Source organism: Papio anubis, chromosome 2 (assembly GCF_008728515.1).
Source record: "Papio anubis isolate 15944 chromosome 2, Panubis1.0, whole genome shotgun sequence".
Classification (NCBI taxonomy): Eukaryota; Metazoa; Chordata; class Mammalia; order Primates; family Cercopithecidae; genus Papio; species Papio anubis.
The window spans coordinates 28,773,010-28,794,945 of NC_044977.1; the positions used below are offsets into that span (position 1 = coordinate 28,773,010).

The window sequence follows — 21,936 nt, forward strand, 5'->3', positions numbered from 1 at the left end:
GAAATTCAGTGAAAGTACCAGAGGCATTTGAATCAGAGTGACTCCACCTTGAACAGGGGCTGCGTCAAATAAGGCTGAGTCCTACCAGGCTGCATTTCCATTTTAGGCATTCTTAGTCACAGGACGGGATAGGAGGTGGGCACAAGATACAGGTCACAGACCTGCTGACCCAGATTCACTAAGAAGCTGGCCAAATCCCGCCAGAACCAAGATGGTGACCTCTAGTCATCCTCACTGGTCATTATTTGCTAATTATAATGTATCAGCATGCTAACAGGCATTCCCACCAGTGCCATGACAGTTTACAAGAGCCATGGGAACATCAGGAAGTTGCCCTATATGGTCTACAAATGGGAGGAAACCTTAGTTCCTGGAATTGCCCACCCCATTCCTGGAAAACTCATGAGTAATTAACCACTTGTTTAGCACATATAATCAAGAAGTAACTATTAGTATACTCAGTTGAGCAGCCCAGGCCACTGTTCTGCCTATGGAGTAGTCATTCTCTTATTTCTTTACTTTTTTCTTAATAAACTTGCTTTCACTGCACTCCATGAACTCGCCTTGAATTCTTTCTTGCACAAGGTCCAAGAACTCTCTCTTGGGGCTGGATCAGACCCCTTTCTGGTAATAAAAGGGTTCAAAAATAAATATTAGAACATCTCCCAGAAAATAAAACAAAAATATAAAAACTCAGAAAACAGGAAAGAAAGGCTAAGAAAATTAGAGAACCATTTCCAGAATACAATAGCTAAAAACCAGGAGTTACAAAAGGACAGAAAAGAGAATATGAATAAAAGAAAATCATCAGTTATTATAAGAAATTATTATCCCGGAATTGAAGAATATGAGTTTCCAAATCAAGAAGACCCAACAAGTGACCAGCACAATTGATGTAAATAGGCCACGCAAAGGCAAGACATTGAAATCAGCATACGGGGACAAAGAAGATTCTTTTGACCTTCAAAGAGTAAAGGCAAAAAACAAACACACAAAAAAACAAAAAACAAAAAAAAGAATGGGTCACATATAAGATTAAGTAATTAAATGGCTTGAGACTTCTCGATAACAACACTAGAAATTAGATAATGAAGCAAAACCTTTGAAACCCTGAAGGAAAATAAATTCCAACCTAGTAATAATATCAAGCCCAACTACCATTAAGTGTTAGGGTAGAATAAAAACCTTTTAATGCATATGAGGTCTCCAGATATTTTGCCCCCTATGTTCCCTTGCTCACGAAGTCACTGGAGAACATGCTGTACCAAGAAGAGAGAGCAAGCTACGGAAGAAGACATGGTATCTAGGATCTCAGAGATGACACAGAAGAGAGGGGAAGGGAATCACCAAGACGATGGCAAGGGCAGATCCCAGGATGGCAGCTGAACACCGCCATGGAAGCAGGAGTGTGAGCTGTAGCACAGGAGAAAGCCCCAAGCAGACTTTATCAGGACAATGGAACTGAGAGGACAGCACTTTGAGACTGGGGTTAACAGAGTGATGTGAACACAGAAAACCAAGCAAATATTCAGTGATAGTAATACACATAAAAAACTAAGCAGTCAATTATTAATCTTAGGGGAAATAGTTGTACATGAAAAGGAAAAATAATAGTTAATGACTTGGTATAAGTTGAACAGTGTTTATAAAGCCTTATAAAGTAAATACTGAATACTGTCATAACTAAAATTACAATAAACCTATGTTGAGGGTGGGGGATGATAAGACTGTGATTATATGATAGAAGCAGAGAAAAAGGTAGGTATATCCTCTCTTATAGTGGGAGGTTAATAGATAATGCCTAGATAAAATCAGGAAGCAGCAATACAAGCATGCTATTTAGAGATACGCGGGTAAATATCAAAAGAACAGGCCACTTATTTTTATTTTTTTGAGACAGGATCTCACTATGTTGCTCAGGCTGGGATCAAACTACTGAGCTCAAGTGATCCTCCCTCTTCAGCCTCCCAAGTAGCAGGGACTATAGATGCACTCCACCATGCCCAGCTAGAACTTGTTAATATTGTTGCAAGAGGTTGTCTCTGTGGAAGTAGAAACGGGAAGTGGTTGCTGTTGTTAGTTTTTTTAAAAAAAAAAGGGAATGGCCCATTTTAAGAAAGCTATAAGTAAGGGTTAGCCCAATTTTCCATGCCCTTTACACACATAACATGCAACATAAATGCTTAAAGCATCACTTTTTCTCATGTCAGGTTCCCACACGGCTTACTCCTTTTTACCTGCAGACTGCTCCTGTCACCCAGCCCCACTCACTGGCAGTCTCATAGCCCTACACCGTCCATCCCAACTCCATATGCATCTCCAGGTCTGAGACTTGTTGGGGCCATTACTGTCCAGTACCAGCTTGTCCAGCTGCAAGTTGTCCTCTCTCCATAAAACCCTCATTGGCCACTCGAGGCCCTCTAATCTCTCCATCCATATCATTGCTTTTGATAATCTGGTAACAGCAGCCACACAGACTCATTGAGGAGCATTCTTTTTAAATACCCTCACTTTTTTATCCAATTCATATGCGTCTACCTTATTTTATGATAAAGCTGAAGACTCTTAGATGGCCATATTATCTTCTGCTTTTCTACCTTCATAGAGTCTATCCAGTACCAGGCAGACAGCAGTTCCTCAACATGTATTTGTTGTACTGAATTATAACTGATAGTCATACTAATAAAACTCAGGCACTGGTTCAGCAAATGGATCCAGAGGCAGCAAATGCCTCTGGATCAGCAAATGGAGTTGAAATTATGGTCACCAGAGTTACAGTTTTAAGTCTACTTTGCATTCAATTTCTTTACATTTTGTATTCCAAGTCTTTGACTCCAATATTTTATTTATTTTTAAAATGATAATCCATTTATGGCATATATGGTGGAAAGATTTTTCAGGTTTCTTCTAAAAAGCTCATCATGTCTAAGACAGCCTCTTCTTTTGGGAGATTTGAGCACATGGATAATGAAAATTAAGTTCTCAGGAAAGGGTTAAGAGGACAGGCCTTTGATGTTCCCAGAACGTCTTGATACCTTCTCTCCATTTCCCAAACATATTCCTAAGTTTCTAAATCATATCAGAAAGAACCCACGACAAGATTTCACCTCCTGAGAGAGTAAATGAAAGCAACATCATTGCTATGGGAACAGAAGGAAAACCTCAACTCTTACCTCACTAAGACTTTCTTCTTCACAGAACGTCTGAGAAAAAAACAAACAGGTCATCGTTTCTTCCTTCTTCGTAAAAAGAATAAAGTCTTTTCCAATTCTCATGGACCCACTGTATTGAAAATGAAGAACATCATGTTTTACATCTCAAATACTAAAAAGGAAGAAACAGGTAGGCTGTTACCACCGTGTACTGTAATAGGATGTTCTTTCCAACACTGTTCTGCTGACCCGTCATCAAGAGGGTACAATTTCTTTTTTTTCAAAGTAAAGCAGAAGAATTTGAACTAAGCCAGCTCCACACTTTCGCTTGCGATTTGGCTGCTGGGGAAAGGGTCCATTCAGGGCTTGAAAGAACAATCATCTGTCTCAGGCAGGAGCCGTACAAGTGAGCCTCATGTCCTCAACTTTCAATGCAGCACACTAAAAAAATGAGCTGCAGACACAGCACCTAGGTTAAAATACGCTTTGAGAAACAACAGAACATAGAGATGCAACAAAGCCCTAAAGTCCAGGGGTACTGCTTCAGGGATCTCTGAAAGAGGATTTATCTTATTATTTGGGAGAATTAACTTAAAATGCTGTAAAGATAAAAGTCAGTTACGGGCTGGGCATGGTGACTCATGCCTGTAATCCCAGCACTTTGGGAGGCTGAGACGGGCTGATTCCTTGAGGTCAGGAGTTCGAGACCAGCCTGGCCAACATGGTGAAACCCTGTCTCTACAAAAATACAAAAATAAGCTGGGCATGGTGGCTCACGCCTGTAGTCCCAGCTGCTCAGTAGGCTGAGGCAGGAGAATCGCTTAAACCAGGGAAGTGGAGGTTGCAGTGAGCCGAGATCATGCCACTGCACTCCAGCCTGGGTGACAGAGTGAGAATCTGTCTCAAAAAAAAAAAATCAGTTTTGTATATGGAGATTATAACACAAAGTAGGTCACCCCTGCCTCAAGTTTATATTCTTTTTAAAGCTTTACATGCCTGCATTATTCTGTGTAAACTGCTTTATAAACAGTGTTCCCAGTATCAATAATATATGTTTTAAGGGAAAAAAAGATTCTCACCTTTTAAGACCATTGCCGTATTGCCCTATGAACTTCAAGGTTGACAGCCGTTTTTTGGATCGTCCAAAGTAAATGATGTCTGAAGCTTCCTCTGTAATTGACAGTGACTTTTAAGGTGGTTAGGAAGACTCTTTGACACTGGCCTGAGGCCCAGTTGTCAGGATCTCACATTCCTCAGAACATCAGGGCAAATCCCTAGCTCTCGGGTCAGCCCAGAGACAAGGATTTTCATCAGGATCCATAGTCTCTGACAAGGGTCCTAATGGTATTACAGTCAGCCCAAGGTACCGCGGGCTCCACATTCACGGACTCAACTACTCTCGGACTGAAAATATTCAGAAAAAAATAAGTTGCATCTGGACTGACCATGTACAGACTTTTTTTTTTTTTGGTCATTATTCTCTAAACAATAAAGTTTAACAACTATTTAACAACATTTACACTGCATTGGGTATTATAAGGAATCTGGAGAAGATTTAAAGTATACAGGAGGATGCATATAGGTTATATGGAAATACCGTGCCATTTTCTTTCCACAGCTTTTGGTATCCTAGAAAGGTCCTGGAATCAACATCCTACAGATACCGAGAAACAACTGTATACTGAAAGAGATGAGACAGACCTAACCACGTGGCCTTAGGTAGAGTTTAAAAGTCTGAGCCTTAATTTCCATGTTCTGGAAGAGGGAACTACTTAATACTTATATCACAGCGTTGCTGATGAAGATAAATGAAACAAATTAAATGAGATGATGTATTTGTGAAATCCTGAACACAAAACTTGGCACTCGGTGGGTGTTACCAAATTATAAGTGTTGTAATTACTTGTACCACTAGTAATTTCCCCACAAATTTAACCCTTAACCAGGCCCGTGTGAGACTAAGAGGGGCAGGATGGCCTCTGCTCAGATACCACCTGGGAAAGAAGGCTAATCATTTCAGACGTTCCAAGTCATTCTCCTGACCCCTCCACGTGTTCTGGAATTCTACACAGTAATCCTTTGGACTTCAGAATATATTAATAGCAACCCCCAGGACCAAGAATGTTCTTCTTGTTGGCCTACCTGAATACATGCTGAAGAACTGTCCTGAGGACCCTGTGTCAGTCTCGGTACAGACATGCTATAGTTCAGTGGCACATGGTATGAGGTGTGTAGAAGCCACCTAACACTCTGCTTCCCTGAAACTAACTGGACCTTCTATGATGTGTTCCTATGAGGGGTTAGGCATTAGGTGAGGATATCCATAATGACAATATTAGCTAGTTCTTATTGATAGTTTAGTATGTGCAAGGTACTACATTGTAAACTTACATGTACAGTTTATTTAATATTTATAACAAAACAAGAAAGGTATTATTATTATTATGACCTGCATGTCACAGATGAGCAAATGTAAGTCTAAGGAGTTTAAAAAACCTGCCCAAGGTCACAGAGCTGATAGACGGTACAGCTAGGATTAGAACCCAAAGTTGTAAGTCTTGATACAGACATAGTATAGCTCTGAACCAAATCCCATGTGTTCATTACACACTACATGAACTCACATGCATGGTTACCAGGTTCTGAGCACGGGAATAAACCACTGAACAGGCCAGGCATGGCTCCTGCCTTGGACAACATTATGTTGTGGTAGGAGAAACAGACTGAAAGTAAACTAATAAACAAGATCATTTCTGACTGAGAGTATTAAGTGAAGAAAACAAAACCAGGATAAAGGGATAGAGAATTAACAGGAATGTGGCCTGCAAACAGAATGATTAGGGAAGCCCACTGCCAGATGGTTAACATGAGATGGATTCAAATGATGAGGGGCCAGCCATGTGTGGGTGGAATGTTCTAAGCGAGGAAGTGGGAAGAACAAGAAAAGGCCAAAGAGATGCATAGAGCCAAACAATGTAAGGCCCTTGGAAGAGATGCTGAGAGTACAAATTGTATTAAGTAATAGAAAACCACTGAGGGTTTTCAACAGGAAAATAATATGATAAAATGTACATTAAAAGAAAGAAAATCACTCAGGATGCTGCGTGGGGAATGGACTGTAAAGCAGCAAGACTAGATAATTTTTTAAAAACCCATAAAGTACTGTAGTCATTTTCTACGGGCCCAGATTGATGTAGCTCCCTTTGAACAAGGGATAGATTCTACTTTTAGTCATCTTCCTTCTACTTTATTACTACTTGATGCTACTATGTAACTGAAGTGTGAGTTCCTTCTGAAGGTCTGAATATTCATCATTTGTCTGTGTTTCTAACATTTTTTTCATGACCCATATAAAAAGAGTTGCTTCTTTTCATAAGGAATTCCCTTAGAATATATCACATATATTCTGTCATTTATTTTAGGAATTCAAAAACAGGAACTTAACATTCAGGCTAGAAGAGAAAAATCACTTTTTTCAGCACGGGTTTTTGTTGTTGTTGTTGTTACAAACTCTTCCTTCTCCTTTAGTTAAACACTAAAAGACCAAGAATACTTTTAATCAAAATGACCTGGAAAAATCAAAATTATCCGAAGTCAAAACAAAACTGTGTAAAATAGTCTTTCTAAACTTGCTAATAAATATTCTTCAACTATTCAGACCAAGGGGAAACTTCAGAGCCGAAATCACATATTTGCCATGTCTCATATTCTCAGCTTCTAACAGCAAATCAATATCTGAGCATATTGACGCATCCTTTCCTCGGTTGTGGAACAGACCACGGCAGTTCCATATTACCTGAAAACTCTCACCATTTTTAAAATCTAGTGGTCAAAAACCCTAGTTTGTGGAACACACCGTGTTTAAAGATTTCAGGAAAACAATAAATCTAAAACAGCCCAACGCCCTCAGATGGAATCACATTTCAATTTCACAGCACACAGACACTGTGTGCCCACAATGTGCTAGCTTTGTGCTAACCTTGAATACACAAAGATAAGTCATGAAATATATTGTAGATGTATTCCTTATGATGGGAACATTCATTTGAAGCAACTAAATTTTCCAAAATGCAGAGGAAAAAACAAGGCTAAAAGCAAGGAGAGGTAACCTCTACCTCAAGGGTAAGCAAAATTAAAAATAGCCTAAAGGCACAGGAAACGGCCTGGGGATCTCCCAAGCAATACCTAAAGGGTGAGCTAAAAACAATCTCAGAGTTCATTCAGTGACTATTTGTTTTCCATTCATTCCCAGATGCTTATTTCCTACAATCAGTAACATTTGCCTTTCATTTTTCTGACAATATTTACATACATTTACTTTTTGTCTTGGTTAAGATGGTTACAATAGATTTACTCTGCCAGCTGGGATACTTAAAAAGTTCAACAAAAAGTCTGGGGCTTATTTCCCTTAATAGCTCCATACCTGTTTTTGCACAGATAGCTCAATTTATTTTTATTTATTTTGTAGGTTTTCAGACTGTTTCCTTTAAGCGCCAGTTAGGTATCTAGATAATTAACTTACCAGGGCTCATGCCACATCCATCATCCAGGAAACACAACATGAAGCCCCCCTGCAGGTTTTCATTATCCACTGTAAGAAAAAAGCAGTTATTACTAATAAATATCGGGCTAATTTGTTAGTCAGAAAGTCATGCTGCTAGAATAATGACTCGTCTTCCTCCAATGCAGCCACAGAGTGACAGAGTTATGGCACAAAGACGGAGCCCAGAGTGGAGTCTTGGCTACAGCTTCACAAGAAACTGCAGGGAAAAAACAATCATGCAACATAAAGGCTTTAAATTAACATAAAACATCTACATGTGAAAAAATTATGTATACAGCAGGACATGTTCTGCTCTGGAACTGGACTAGTCCTTTAAATGTCAGGCATTTCCTCTCTGTGGGGAGGGAAAAAGGTAGATGGTGAAGTGACCCCAGGATCCTTCGCTCAAACTGACCAACCTTTGTGCCCTTCCACCAAGGCACAATTATAAAATAAATCTAGGCCATTCTTATTAAATCCATCAGGCTCCCTTCTAAGTAGTTAATTCCCATAAGAGCCATTTGTGAGTGTTTCTTCCTGGGAACAAATATTTACCTCTTGAAGACGCATTTATAATCTTTGAAAATGGCTACGTTATTTGAAATCAATTTTGATGATTTAAAGATATCATTAAATGACATAATATAATCTTTGGTATACAAAAATGTTGGAGGTAGGCTGGGTGTGGTGACTCATGCCTGTAATCCCAGGACTTTGGGAGGCCAAGGCAAGAGGATCACTTGAGGCCGGGGGCTCAAAACCAGCTTGCCCAAGGTAGTAAGACTTTGACTCTAAAATAAATAAATAAATAAAGTTAAAGGTGCAACTAAAACTAATGAGACTAATTTTAGTGCCCAGTTTGTAAACTGGCCCTGAAAATAATTTCAGTAGTTGGACATATGAGTTCTAGGACATTTCTCTTTCTTAAATGACAGTGTTATAAAGGAATAATTTATGCATAATAAACTGCACATGTTTAAAGTGCACAATTTGACAAATTTTAACACACACATGCATGAAATCATAACCACAATCACAGCAGCGAACATATCCACACCTCAAATGTTTCCTTCTGACCCTTTGTAAACCCTCCCTTAGGACTCTTTCCTGTCCCATCACCTTCACCTTACCCTCAAGCAATCACTGATATGCTTTCTATCCGCATAGATTCATTTCCAGCACATTTATTAAGTCAACTTCTCTGTTCAAAAGTCACTTAGAGACTGGATGTGGCAGCTCACGCCTGCAATCCCAGCACTTTGGGAGGCCAAGGACGGAGGATGGCTTGAGCCCAGGAGTTCAAGACCAGCCTGGCCAACATAGTGAGACCTTATGGCCACTAAAAATTAAAAATAAAAAAAAAATAGGCTGGGCACAGTGGCTCATGCCTGTAATCCCAGCATTTTGGGAGGCCGAGGTGGGCGGATCACAATGTCAAGAGATTGAGACCATCCTGGCCAACATGGTGAAACCCCGTCTCTACTAAAAATATAAAAATTAGCTGGGGACGGTGGCACGTGCCTGTAGTCCCAGCTACTCTGGAGGCTGAGGCAGGAGAATCACTTGAACCCGGGAGGCGGAGGTTGCAGTGAGCCAAGATCGCACCACTGTACTCCAGCCTGGGTGACAGGGCGAGATTCCATCTCAAAAAAAATAGCCAGGCATGGTGGCACATGCCTGTAGTCTTGGCTACTCGGGAGGCGGGAACAGGAGGATCACTTGAGCCTATACTTCAAGTTTGCAGTGAGCTTTGATCACGCCACTGCACTCCAGCCTGGGCAACAGAGAGAGACCCTGTCTCCAAAAAAAAAAAAAAAGGCCACCTAGAATTAATATTTTAAAAAGTGAATAAGTTTCAAGATAGCCCATGAATACATACTTATAAAACGTACTTAATCTTTCTGGGTTTATAATTTCATGGTGATATGCCCACTTCTAATTCCCCCTTCTCTCTCTAATTTACTTCTTTGTCTGTAAACGTTTAGGATCTGGCCTACCATTTCATTTTCCCAGTTCCTTCTCTCTACCTAGTCCTCTGGTCTGCTTACCTCAACTTCTGTGTCAGGACATTCCTCCTCTCCCCCTTTAAGGTATTTGTTCTGTTTAGTCCTCCCTCTGAGGCTGATATTTCCTCACTGTTCAATGAGGGGAATCCAACTCTGCTGAGTTCTCTGCATAAGGCAGTAGCTCTCAATCTTGGTTGCACATTGAAATCAACTAGAGATATTCTAATGTAATTGGTCTTGGATAGGGTTCAGAAATTGGTATTTTCTTGTAAAATCTCCCTCGATTATTCTAATGTTCATCCAGGATTGGGAACCACCTGACTGGAAACCAGGTTTAGCCTCAGGCAGCTCTGCACAGCCGCCACAGCTGATTTGCACTTCTCTGTAAATATTTCTCCTGAAAGGAGCTTGCAGAAAGAAGGGTATTCCTTCAGTAAATGGCTGGGAAAGACCAAAGATTCCTAGCAGACATATACTACAGTACTTCCCTTTTTTGTAAATCCATATTAGGAACTGGAGACAAACAAGTACAGCCTCAAAATTTAATACTCCCCATTATCCACTCTGAAACCTGGCCTTGTTTATTTCAATTCCTTAAAACTGTGAATTTCAGGTATATTTTATCACCTGTTAATTACGTATGTCCAAAACAAAACAGACACCTCCTCCCATGTTAGACTTTCTCCTCCTCCTTGTCTCCTGTTCAGTAAATGGCATCACCCTGACCCTAAGCTTCAGTTGTCCAAATTAAAACCTCAGGATCATCATCATGTTCTCCATCTCCTCTTCCCACACATGGGCAACTATCTGGTCCTCTCGATTTCACTGCCTTAATGATTCCCATTTGACCACTTTCTCTATCCCCAGTATACTGTCTGGTTCAGGAAACCAACATCTCTTTTCTGGATCACAACAGCTCCCTAACTTCTTGCTCTCCCTGCAGTCATAGGGTGCAGCCAGTCTTCCATCAGTTGTGTATTTCACTGCTCTCCTGCTTAAAACCTCTCCATGGCTTCCCACTGCTCTCAGGATAAAATCCAACCACCTAATAAATCCTGTTTGTCCTCCATGACCTGGCCCTCTGGATAACTCTCCAAGCTCATTTCTTGTCTTCCCCTCACCTGCCCATACTGCCACCTTCCACTCCTGCACAAATACTCCCCTTGAACAAATCTTTAACATCTCAAACATTTTTTTCTACATTGTCTCCATATTCCAGTTGCTGCACATAATGCCCTTCCACCCTTTCCATGCTTCACTCACCAGGTGAATGCCTATTTTCTCTTTCAGTTAGTTCATATCAGACTTCTTTTAGGAAGCCTTTCCTAATCCTTCCATGTCATTAGTGCCCATAATTAATGTCGCCTTTATCTGTTTTCCCACCTTTGTAGTATATTAAAATACCTGTTCATATATCTGTTTGTCTTTTGGACCAATGGTTCCTACACTTTTTTGGAACACACTACCCTCGGAGATATGAGGAAAGCTATGGGCCCTCTACCCACCAAAGTACAGCTACATACTGCATTTTTCATGGGCTCCACACTAAAATGCCAGTTCCTTAAGAGTGTAAACCCAGCACCTAGCCCAGTGCCCGGCATTTAGTAAGCACTAAAAAAAAGTACTGAATGTATATCCATGTTTACTGGAACTAATACACACAAAGGTATAAAACACCACAGTGAAACATATTTCATTTGAATTTTATAGCCTTCAAATTAATTACTTGATAGAAATTTAAGATTGACAAGAATTCAAGACCACAGTAAATAATTTGAAAACTAGTCCAATCTTAGATTAACTTTGTATCCCCAGAATAATTCTATGTATTGATGCATAAGCATTGTCCCTGCCTTTTTTATCCATTTTTTTAAAGAAAATCAGTTTGCTAGGTTGATAGCCATATGATGGCTTGCCTCAATAAAAAATGAATAGGTAAATCAATAAAAACATGAATAGGTAATTTTAAGCCAAACTGAACTATAAGTTCAGTTTTTTGCCAAATATACATAAACACAAAAAAGAAGTAAGTGCCAGCCAAGCCAGGCGTGGTGGCTCACGCCTGTAAACCCAGCACTCTGGGAGGCTGAGGCAGAGGGAATCACTTGAGGTCAAGAGTTTGAGACCAGCCTGGCCAACATGATGAAACCCCATCTCTACTAAAAATACACAAATTGGCCGGGTGTGGGCCTGTAATCCCAGCTACTCGAAAGGCTGAGGCAGGAGAATTGCTTGAACCTGGGAAGCGGAGGTTGCAATGAGCCGAGATGGTGCCACTGCACTCCAGCCTGGGCAACAGAGTGAGACACCATTTCAAAAAAAAAAAAAAAGAAGTGCCACTTTAATCTCAACTTGGTCAAGATCTTATTTTGTTTGTTTATGATGATGCTGAGTACTTAGGTCTCCAGTCACAAACTCCAAAGAATATAATGCATGGATTCTGATTACATTTGTTGTGTTTTGTGACTGTGGATAAGTCTTCTCATCCCTCCATCAATTGTGTTTGTGCTCTGAAGGAAATGCAGCTTACATCTGTTCCTCCTCCTCCATTGCTAGTACTATTGCCCTATTATAATTCTCATGAAATCTTGCCTAGGTAATTCCCATAGCCATATCTCCCTGCTATCCTTGCTTTCATACTTCTCCAGACTCTCTTGTAAGGTATTTCTGGAATGAGTATCCTTCTTTGAAAAAAGAAAAGAGCACATGTCTACTTAGAAAACTGACACTGCTCAAAGTTCTTCAGTGGTCCACTGACTGCAGAAAAAACCTTAGTATGGTATTGGAGACGCTCATTCATTTGGTTCTGACACTCAGTGTGAGTCAAGCGAGCCTCAGCATTGTTCCCTGAGTGTTTCTTCACCAGGTATCTGTGTGGCTCCCTCCCTCACATCATTCCGGTCTTTGCTGGTACGTTAGCTATTTAAAGAAACCTTCTTAGACCACCCCATGAAAAACTGTATACCCCTTCCATGGCTCTCTGTTTTCTTATCCTGCTTTATGTTTTTCCCTTTTAGCACTTATCATTGCCTGGTACACTACGTATTTGTTCATTTCTGTGCTGTCTATCTCTCCCCATTAGGATACATGTTCCAGGGGAACACAGACCTCAACATTTTGCTCAGTGCACTATCCCCAGCACCTACAATAGTAGACAATAAATTATTACTGAATAAATTAATGAATCTGTGAACTAGCCTACATCCATTTGTTTTCTCATAATTATTATCTAGACAGGAATATTCTTTTCTTCCTGGAGTATCTGACAAAAATCACATCCATATTTCAAGCTCTAGCCCCTTAATAGGAGGCATAATTTCTTCTTTCTCTGTGTTCCCACCATACTTTGAGTCTCTCCTAGGCAAGAGTGTTCATCCTAGTTTACTCTATATAATTGGATATGGAAGGGAAGATGACTTTTTCTCACTAGAAAGGCCCTATTCTGTGCCTTCACTCACTTTTTCCCTGTGGAGGTGAGCTCACTCACCTACTGGTCACTTAGGGAAGAATAAACTGGGAGGCTCAGTTCCCACCCTGCATTTTCCTCCTGGGAGAAAGCTGCCTGCAGACAGCATGAGTCCTGACCCCTTGTCCCAGGGCAGACAAGTTTCAGAGGAAGCCCAACTCCACTGGGCGGGTGAGTCTGCGTGATCCCGGGGTCTGATCTGCAAGTCCATTTGCTCTCTCACATTAAGCTACATACTCCAGCCTAACATTTATCAGCAATAAGGCTGACTCTTTTTTTATTTCTCAAGTTTTTCAGGACCTGGAGAGGAGAAGGAAATGAAGAGCGTCATTTATTGTTTCCTCAGTTATCTTCAAGAGGTCCACGTCTATCTTCCTCATGAAGCATAAGCACTCCTCTGGCTCAGAACACTCAGTTCACTGAGGTGCTTTTTAAACAGAGATATGGATTTAGATCGTGGAGCATATCCTCTCACCCGTGACCAGTAGCCGATATTGCAGAACAGCCGACAGAAAAGTGATAGGGATGCAGCGCGACTACCCGGGCATTTCTCTAGGTAGTGTTAACTACAGAGCTGGATCACGGAACCTAACTTCATTAGCATCACGGTCTAATGAGATAACTAATGAGTGCAAAAATACTTGATGACTACAAATAAAGTCAGCAAAGAAAACAGATTTTCTAGCCCTCATACCGCACATTCACGTACACACTTTAAAACTAATCAGTTGGGAATGATGTATGCTTAATTATGAATAACCACTAACTTAGTATGCTTTTTAAAAATAAAACTGTTTCTCATGGCAGGCGAATTGAGTGTTCCAAATCACTCTGATACATTCACAAAACTCTGGAAGACCTAATTTTGCAAATGGGTCCTTTAGCACACAATTTGACTCTCAGAGTATACTTTCCTCACCCTGGCTCCCCACAGGGTCACTGTACCCACAAAGCACTTAGATTACATTAAAATGCTATAGAATGTGGTTTTATCTCGTGAAATGAAATACAAGCAAATAACTACAGGCTTTCCATCAGAAGAATATAAAAGAAAAAAGCAAATCTGCTCACCTGAAAAGACATCAAGCCTTTCAGCCCCTGCATCTCTGGAAACAATATAAACATATTATTGCTTCAAGATGAAATGAATTGCTTACATAAGGTATAACCTACTGTCAGATATCAAACAATACAAAAATCCACTTAAACTGCTTCAAAATCAATTTCTAACATGTTTCACTGTGCTATTATATCATAAGACCTACGATTAGTCATAATTTGAGAATATGAAAAAGACTGCAATTCAGAAATGTGAAAGAAGAGATGGAATTTAGTGGGAATTACACAAAAAAACTAACAAAATGGATATAATTTTTTTTAAAAAAACAACAAAAAAAGCTGACTGGCAAATAATCCAGAAGTCATGGAATGTTTTTCATATTTTAGTTCCAAAATAAAGAAAAATCAAATTACTAGGCAATAGTGTACTATAAGAAGACGTTTTAAAGAACATACATGGAAGGAAAGAAATCAAAATGCTAATAGGAGTTTTCTCTACGTTAGAGATTGGAAAACTACAGCCATGGACCAAAATGGCCCATCAACTGCTTGTAAATAAAGTGTTATTGGAACACAATCATGCCCATTCATTACATAGTATCTAAAGTTGCCTCAACACTACAATGGCCGAGTTGAGTAGTTTCAAAGGAGACCCCATATTCCACAGAGGTGAAAATATTGACCATCTGGTCTTTTACAGAAAAGGAGGCTGATCTCTCTTCTAGGTGATGAAGATTTAAAAAAAAAAAAAAAAAAAAAAAAAAAAACTCCATTTTCTAAAATTCACAGATATTATTTTTGTATTTTTTTACAATTATTTTTAAAAGTAAAACTTTTAATATGAAAGGAGAAAGGGCCAGAAGACTCTGGCTTCAATACCGAGGATGTGACAGAAAGGAAGAAGGCATAGGCAAGGAAGACTTACCTGATGAGTAAGAAGGTAAGTTAAGGCAGGGAGGAGTCTAAAAGGAAGCTCAGTGCAACAACAGCAACTACGTAACTCTGGTGGGGAAACCTGAGCGTCCCTCAAAAGTTCCATCAGTTCTAAACCCAAAACTACCCCAAACAAATCTGAGTAGGTACACTGCTCGTGCTCCACAGGCCTAGAAGTTAGTCCCATATAGCTCGTTCCTCTAGCCAATTGCTGCTTCTCAGTCCTCCCTATATAGACACTCTGGAGTCACCACTGCCATTTCTTGAGCACCTCCCATGTATCAAGTAAGCACTGAATGATGTATTTTTGAAAATTCTCTTCCAATCCTTACCATAGTTCCGTAACACATAGGTATCAATATCTCCATTATATAATCATGCATTACACAAAGTACCATGTACACAATAAACGCTTAATAAATGCCAATGTATTGAAATGGAAGTTTTTAAAGAGAGGTTTTTTATGCAGCACTTCCACAGATAAAGGCATAAAATAATTCACCTTTATCATATATTAAGACATTTTATAATAATCATTGTTCTTTAGCCCAGGACACTTCCTCTCTGAAGAGCTCTTGTATTAGGAAGCGGGCCCTAACAAATCCTTCCTATATCACCACATATTCTTCTCCTCTCTCTACAATATTCTTTTAATATCTTTCAGTTCTAATTTTTAAAACTACAGGAAATCATTAAAATAATGAATACAATGATATAAAAGAATTTCTTAGAGTAACATGGGGACTCTCCTTCATAAGACCAACTGAGTATCTTAAGTCTGCTAAATAGCTTCTTCTGATGTCAAACACTAGCATCTAAGCAGTGGTGGAAAACTCAAACGTCCATGAAGAAAGAGGGACTAAAGGGTTGAGGTTGTCCACAGGGGAAAACTGGAGGCAAAGCTGAAGGCACAGGCCGGTCCCACGAGAGCACCTGCTACTCACCTCCAGCCCCTGATCCCGTGGAGGAATGTGGCCTTGAGATTGCTACTTCTCCTAATCTTTCAAGGAAGGCGGAGGGCCCAAAGTTTTTATTTGGTATCTCCAATATCTTAAACCTTATAAATAATTCCTTTTTTCTCCCTTCCTTTTCTTTATAAACACTGTGCAAACTTTCACTGTGAGCCAAACACACATAAGACAGGCTGGACCTGGTCAAGGGGCTGCCAGCTTACAAATGCTGCTCTAAGAATCGGTTGATGGATCACATGTCTAAAGTCAATCTTTCTTTCCCAATCACCCTCTACTAAGAAACCGTTTCCATTGTCCTACTTCTTCTACGTTCTGATTTTACTTGTCCTCCTTTGTTGAATGACTGAAATAAACAACTTCAAAGGAGAAAAGACAGTTGGAAAAATCGACAAATGTGTTCTTTCAGAATTTCAGATGTCAAGTTGCTGAAAGTGGGCCATTCAGTAGGAGGCAGGACCGATGACATAGGAAGAGCCTTGCTTCCAAGCTTTGAGCAGAAGAAACAGTAGCAACCCTAAGCTCCTTTAGGGAAACTAATCAGAAGTGTTCATCTGTCTTGGCTTCATCCTTATTAGCTCCTTCCAAGCTGAGCTCATGGCTCTGAACAACAGACTTTATTCTTTTTCTCCGCTTCCCTCCCTTTTTATGATTCCACTAGCTCAACAGACAGAGTTTCCTAAAAGGAGGAGATGACGACTTTCCACCTAGTGCAGGGCAGGAATTTCTGGATGGCTGGTTAACTGACTACATTTTGTGGTCACACTCTCAGAAGGGTCATCTCCCATCTAAGGCAAAAAACGGGGAACAAATACAAAAAAGCTAAAATACTGTTATCAACCAATGGCAGGGAATTTAGGCTTCTACTGAGAACCTTGATCTAACAACTGCATATTACCTCCTGGATGGATTTTGCTTTCTAAGGAAAAAGTAGGAAAAATCTTCTGTTATAGGGAATACCAATATAAAACATGTCAAATGCTTTATTCAATTTAACTTAAAAAAAAAAATTATCCCCTCACAAGCTCCCACAAATACACTACTGAGTAGAACTTAAATTGTCTAAGGGGTTCCTTAATCATTAATACCTTTATTGGAGACAGTAAAATGTGGTAGTGAGGTTCTGCAGCCAGACAGCCAAAATTTGAATGCCAGCTCTGCCAAATATGAATTATGTGACTTTGAATAAATCATCTAATCTCTCTATGCATCAGTTTCCACATATGTAGAACTAGGATATTAACTCCCATCTCAGAGTGTAGATGTAAGGATGCATGACATAATGCTCATATATAAAGTGTTTATGTATGTCTGATACATAGTAAGAGATCAACAAGTCAGCTATTTTCTTAACCATACAATTTGCTTCAATGCAGACTTCAATAAATGCCCAAATCCATGTGTAAATTCTCAAGACAAGTATACACTGACATACAATTCAAAAATATCTAAATGAATATGTACTATTAAATGGTTATTAACATAAAAACAGACTTCAAGTTTGATCATAAATAAAAATTAAATAAAGGTGAATAATTATTTCTCTCAACGATGCTTTTCCCTAGAATACCTTGATTTTGTAGGAAATCAAGTCACAAAACATTCCAGAAGGGAAAACATGACATGATCTTTTTATCTTTCCATGTAACTAGACAAGAGTTTGGTCATGAAATTCCGTCAGTAAGTGTTGTTCACAGCTGAACCTTACCTTGCATTGTCCAGCAATTCAGCCAGTGCTCCAAAAAGGAAACTGTGAGTGGTGCTGATGAAGAAACAAAGAGAAAACAAAAAGTTAAACCAGGTGTGTAATCAATGTAAAAGCTTTAAGATACTTGCAGACAAACGTTCTCCAGTTCCAGACATCTAATGAATTAAGAAGTTACTCTAGAAACAACTCTCTCAGCACGGTCAAGATTTGGAACTAGATACCCTCCATTATGAAGCCAGGGTTAAAAACACTTTTGCCAAAATATCCTGTCCACTTCCAATAAAATAAAAACTTAAGGGTGTTAGTGTCTATCACTGAAATAAACTTTGACCTTTTAATATTACTTTATAAGCATGTTTTCAAGTGAGTTTTTTCCCCCAAGGATTTTTCATTAAAATTGTATTATTTAAAGACAAAATATTTCTGAAGAATACTGATCAAAATCCTTGCCTACTAAAAGGCCATAAGGCTCCATCTGCAGGCAAAGGAATTGGCAGGAAGCCCTTGCGTGCCTCACCAATCTGTATTTTTCTGGGGAATCTTTCTGCTGAAGCCTGCTCCTTAAATAATCTCAAAAATGGCCTCAGGTCACTCTCTCCTGTACCCTCCAATGCCAAGTCCTCGGTAACATAAAGCTCCAGTCAGCCTTCAGTATTTACAACATTTTGGAGGTTGCATAGTTATCTGAGGGTGGAATCACACTAGCTTAAGGCTCCCAAGCTTGCTTCTAATGTCCTGATGCAGATATTTCAATCAGCAACCTTATCACAGCATTAAGGGAATATTCAGTATGCAATTTTCTTTCTATATTTAGTAAACAGGTAACAGAAGCAAGAGAGCCTCATTTATCAAAAACACATCTGCTCTTCTATACAAAAGAAAGCATCACCTGCAATGTCTCGGAGTCTCCAAACACCTCAGGACACAGGACAACACTTTAGCTTAAAATGTATTTTTAAAACACACACACACACACACACACACACACAGAATATATCCCCGTATTTTGGAGTTTCAAACACAGAGGCTGATTAAAAGTCTCTTGAGTCCAGTAAGCTTTAAATTTTGTAATTAACAAAAAAAAAGTACTAAAATGTTATTGTTACAAAAAGATGTCCTTCACCCAAAAGAAAGCCATTATCAAAATGTAAAATAGTGTAAAAGAGAAGTATGATACGCTTTACAAAATCAGGACTTTAAATCACAAGCCCTTCTAGGAAATTTAAAGTACATGATTCAATATAAAAAATTCAATACACAAACAATCCTTTAGAAAAGCAACTGCAGTAATTCTGACCAAAACATCACATGAGTTTCTGCACTAACTCATTCGAGAGATTGTCGCTGACTGCCTACCATTGCCCATGCTTACAGGTAGGGTCTTGGATGTCTTGGAGCTCGAGCTGGTGGGGTACATGGAAAACACACAAGTAAACAAACATATGAAGATGATATTACAGATTTTGACTGGGTGCTACCTTCATAGTAGTGATAGGTAAGAGTAACTGGTGAGGAGGGGTATGGTGGTAGGGAAAGCACCTCTTGGTAAAAGGTATTTAAACTGAGTCCTGAAGGACGAGAGAATTCACTCCCTTGCAGAGTACGGTAGAAACCTTCTAGCAAGAGCAAGAGATGCAAACACCCTCGAAGCAGAAGAAGAGCTAAGAAGACCAGTGAGCTCCGCTTATGGTAAAATGGGGAGAACCGCTTGAGATGAGAGCATGACTGGGTCATGCAGGGCTTCCTAGCCCACAGAGAAGAACTTGTACTTGGCTGACATACAACTGGAAACCACTGTAGTGTTTTAAGAAGAGGGGCATAATTTGGTTCACATTTTAAAAAGCTCACTCTGGCAGCTTTCCAGGATAAGGACCATCGAGCAGCCAGAATGGAAAGCAAAGAACCCAGTTAAGAGGCTGTCTGAAGTAGTCTGGACAAGGGATGGTGGTGGCTTGGACTAAAGTCAATGGCAGTGGAGACAGAGAGAAATGGATGATTTGAAACATATTTAGAGAAAGCACGCACTTGATGGATTGGACATAGAAGTAAAGGGAGAAATTTAAAAATCACTCCTTTTGCAGAAAGAAGTCTCAAACAACAATCTACCTAGGCTGAGCTCAGTGGCTCATGTCTGGAATCCCAGCACTCTGGGAGGCCGAAGTGGGAGGATCACTTGAGCTCAGGAGTTCAAGGCCAGCCTGGGCAACATAGCCAGGTCCTATCTCTACTAAAAATTAAAAAAAAAGAATTAGTCGGGCATAGTGGTGCATGCCTGTAGTCCCAGCTACTCGGAAGGCTGAGGCTGGAGGATCACTTGAGCTCTGGAGTTCGAGGCTACAGAGAACTACGATCATATCACTGCATCCCAGCCTGGGCCACAGAGCAAGACCCTGTCTCCAAATCCAACCAACCAATCTACCTGAAGGAGCTGAGAAGTCTTCGATTTGTATCCAACTTTGTTGTTACTCCATGTTGCTGTCACTTGCTAAGTTACTACACCACTAGTTGAAAATGGGACAGGGGAAGTGGCTACCACAGGGTGGTTTGGGGGAATGGAGGTTGTGAAGCAGAAGCAAATCCATATAAAACTGAGGCTGAGGAATTTTTCTGAGATAAAATTCACAGTCCTTCCAGCACCGCACTGAGCATTTTTCTTAAATTCACTCAAAACTATTATTTCTTCATTTGTCTTCCACCTCAGCTACCTTTTAACTTTTTTTCCACCTTTTCCAGCTTGACATCATTCTCTGTAGAGACATAAAAACTGAGTATCTGCTGAATATTGCCTGTTTAACTCTGTTATGTTAATTATAGTTTGTCCCACACAGCAAGGCTGGCCTTCCCTGGCTTTCTTTATACCTCCACTTTTGTGGTTTCAAATTTGGTACATCCCTGATATCACTCCATATATTTAGTAAATCCAAATAACCAAAAGATGCCAAACAAAAAAAAAAAAAGAAAAGAAAGAAAAAGAAAAACCCTGACGTACCACCATGAATTAAACAGCACTAACTGCCGTAATTTGCTGTATGGGAAATGGTAGATTAGAGAAAACACCTCTGTCGTTCTCCTCTGCAATCTTGAGTATTTGAAATGACACCTGAGAAGCTCTAAAAGGCAGACAGGCACGGCAGCGAAGAAGAAATGACCAAGTAACTAAAAGGTGAGATTCCTATCCTTAGAGAGGTCACATTTTTTGAAAAGACTCAGGAGGCCACAGAGTTTGAAATCAATATATGCAAATTACTGTGTTTGAAGGGCAACTTTGTTTAAATTGTCAGTGCGTTAGGCAGACTAAGGTTAGGCAGGATTGGTGGAATCACGGTTCCCCCGACCAACAATTAAACAGTTGTGTTAAATGATAAATGGGGGCCTTCCAACCACTTGGTGTTCATTGAAGAGTACCAAAAGGGTTCAGCCTGGCCCAGAATATATCTTTATCACGCTTTCATGGTTTTAAAAAAAGCCTATACAGCTCAAATAAGTAAATAAATCCATAAATCAAGTTCACTTGTTGAGTATTTCCTCACGGAACCGGCAAAACCTTTCCTCATGGCGCAGAGACCCTCCCCGACCCCGACCCCACCTCGGCACTCACGAGTTGGCGTGGATGAAATCCAGATGCAGCTGGGCCCGCCGAAGCGCAGCGTACCTGTCGTCCATGCCCTCGAACGCGACCCGCGCAACTCAACGGGACAAGGACACCTGACCGGCAGCCGTTCGCCTGCACCCGCCCCCACCCCCACGTCCACGCCCACGCGCAGAGGCCGGGCTCAGCAAACACGTGCTCCCCCTTGCGGCGGGACCGCGAAGCTCCCCCTGCACCGTCGACCCAGTTGTCTTGCGAGGTTGGTTGGTGCTTGGTCTTGGAGCCACAATTTGAGAATGATGCATCTGAGCTAGGTTCTCCTGGAATTGAGATTTATGTAACCTTCTCAGACGGTTGTTCCCCACCCTGCTCCTCTCAGTCACTCCCCAGGGGTAAAATGGAGCCCAAAACTGGGATTAGAATTTGATTCGAAATGATTACACACTCACACAAGATTGTGGGGGAACGTGGGCGGCAAAGCAGGACAGTGCGGGGAAGGTAAGTGGGTAGTT

General features: G+C 40.3%; 1 protein-coding gene and 1 long non-coding RNA gene across 5 annotated transcripts in view; one reads left to right on the plus strand and one right to left on the minus strand.

The window, feature by feature from the left end:
- Positions 1-21,576, minus strand: part of MORC1 (MORC family CW-type zinc finger 1) — a 160,458-nt gene extending 138,882 nt beyond the window's left edge. For all 4 annotated transcript variants that reach the window (XM_031662990.1, XM_031662989.1, XM_031662988.1 and 1 more), the window contains exons 1-6: positions 21,434-21,576; positions 17,836-17,889; positions 14,239-14,273; positions 7,675-7,743; positions 4,232-4,322; positions 3,174-3,282 (exon numbers count right to left, since the gene is read on the minus strand). In XM_031662990.1, coding sequence (XP_031518850.1) covers positions 3,174-3,282; positions 4,232-4,322; positions 7,675-7,743; positions 14,239-14,273; positions 17,836-17,889; positions 21,434-21,498 — 423 coding nt within the window. In that variant the 5' untranslated portion in view covers positions 21,499-21,576. The remainder of the gene's footprint in view (positions 1-3,173; positions 3,283-4,231; positions 4,323-7,674; positions 7,744-14,238; positions 14,274-17,835; positions 17,890-21,433) is intronic.
- On the plus strand, positions 5,291-13,842 carry LOC110742516. The gene is made up of 2 exons (XR_002520263.2): positions 5,291-5,379; positions 13,457-13,842. It is a non-coding gene; the product is annotated as an uncharacterized LOC110742516 (long non-coding RNA).
- Positions 21,577-21,936: the final 360 nt, after the last annotated feature.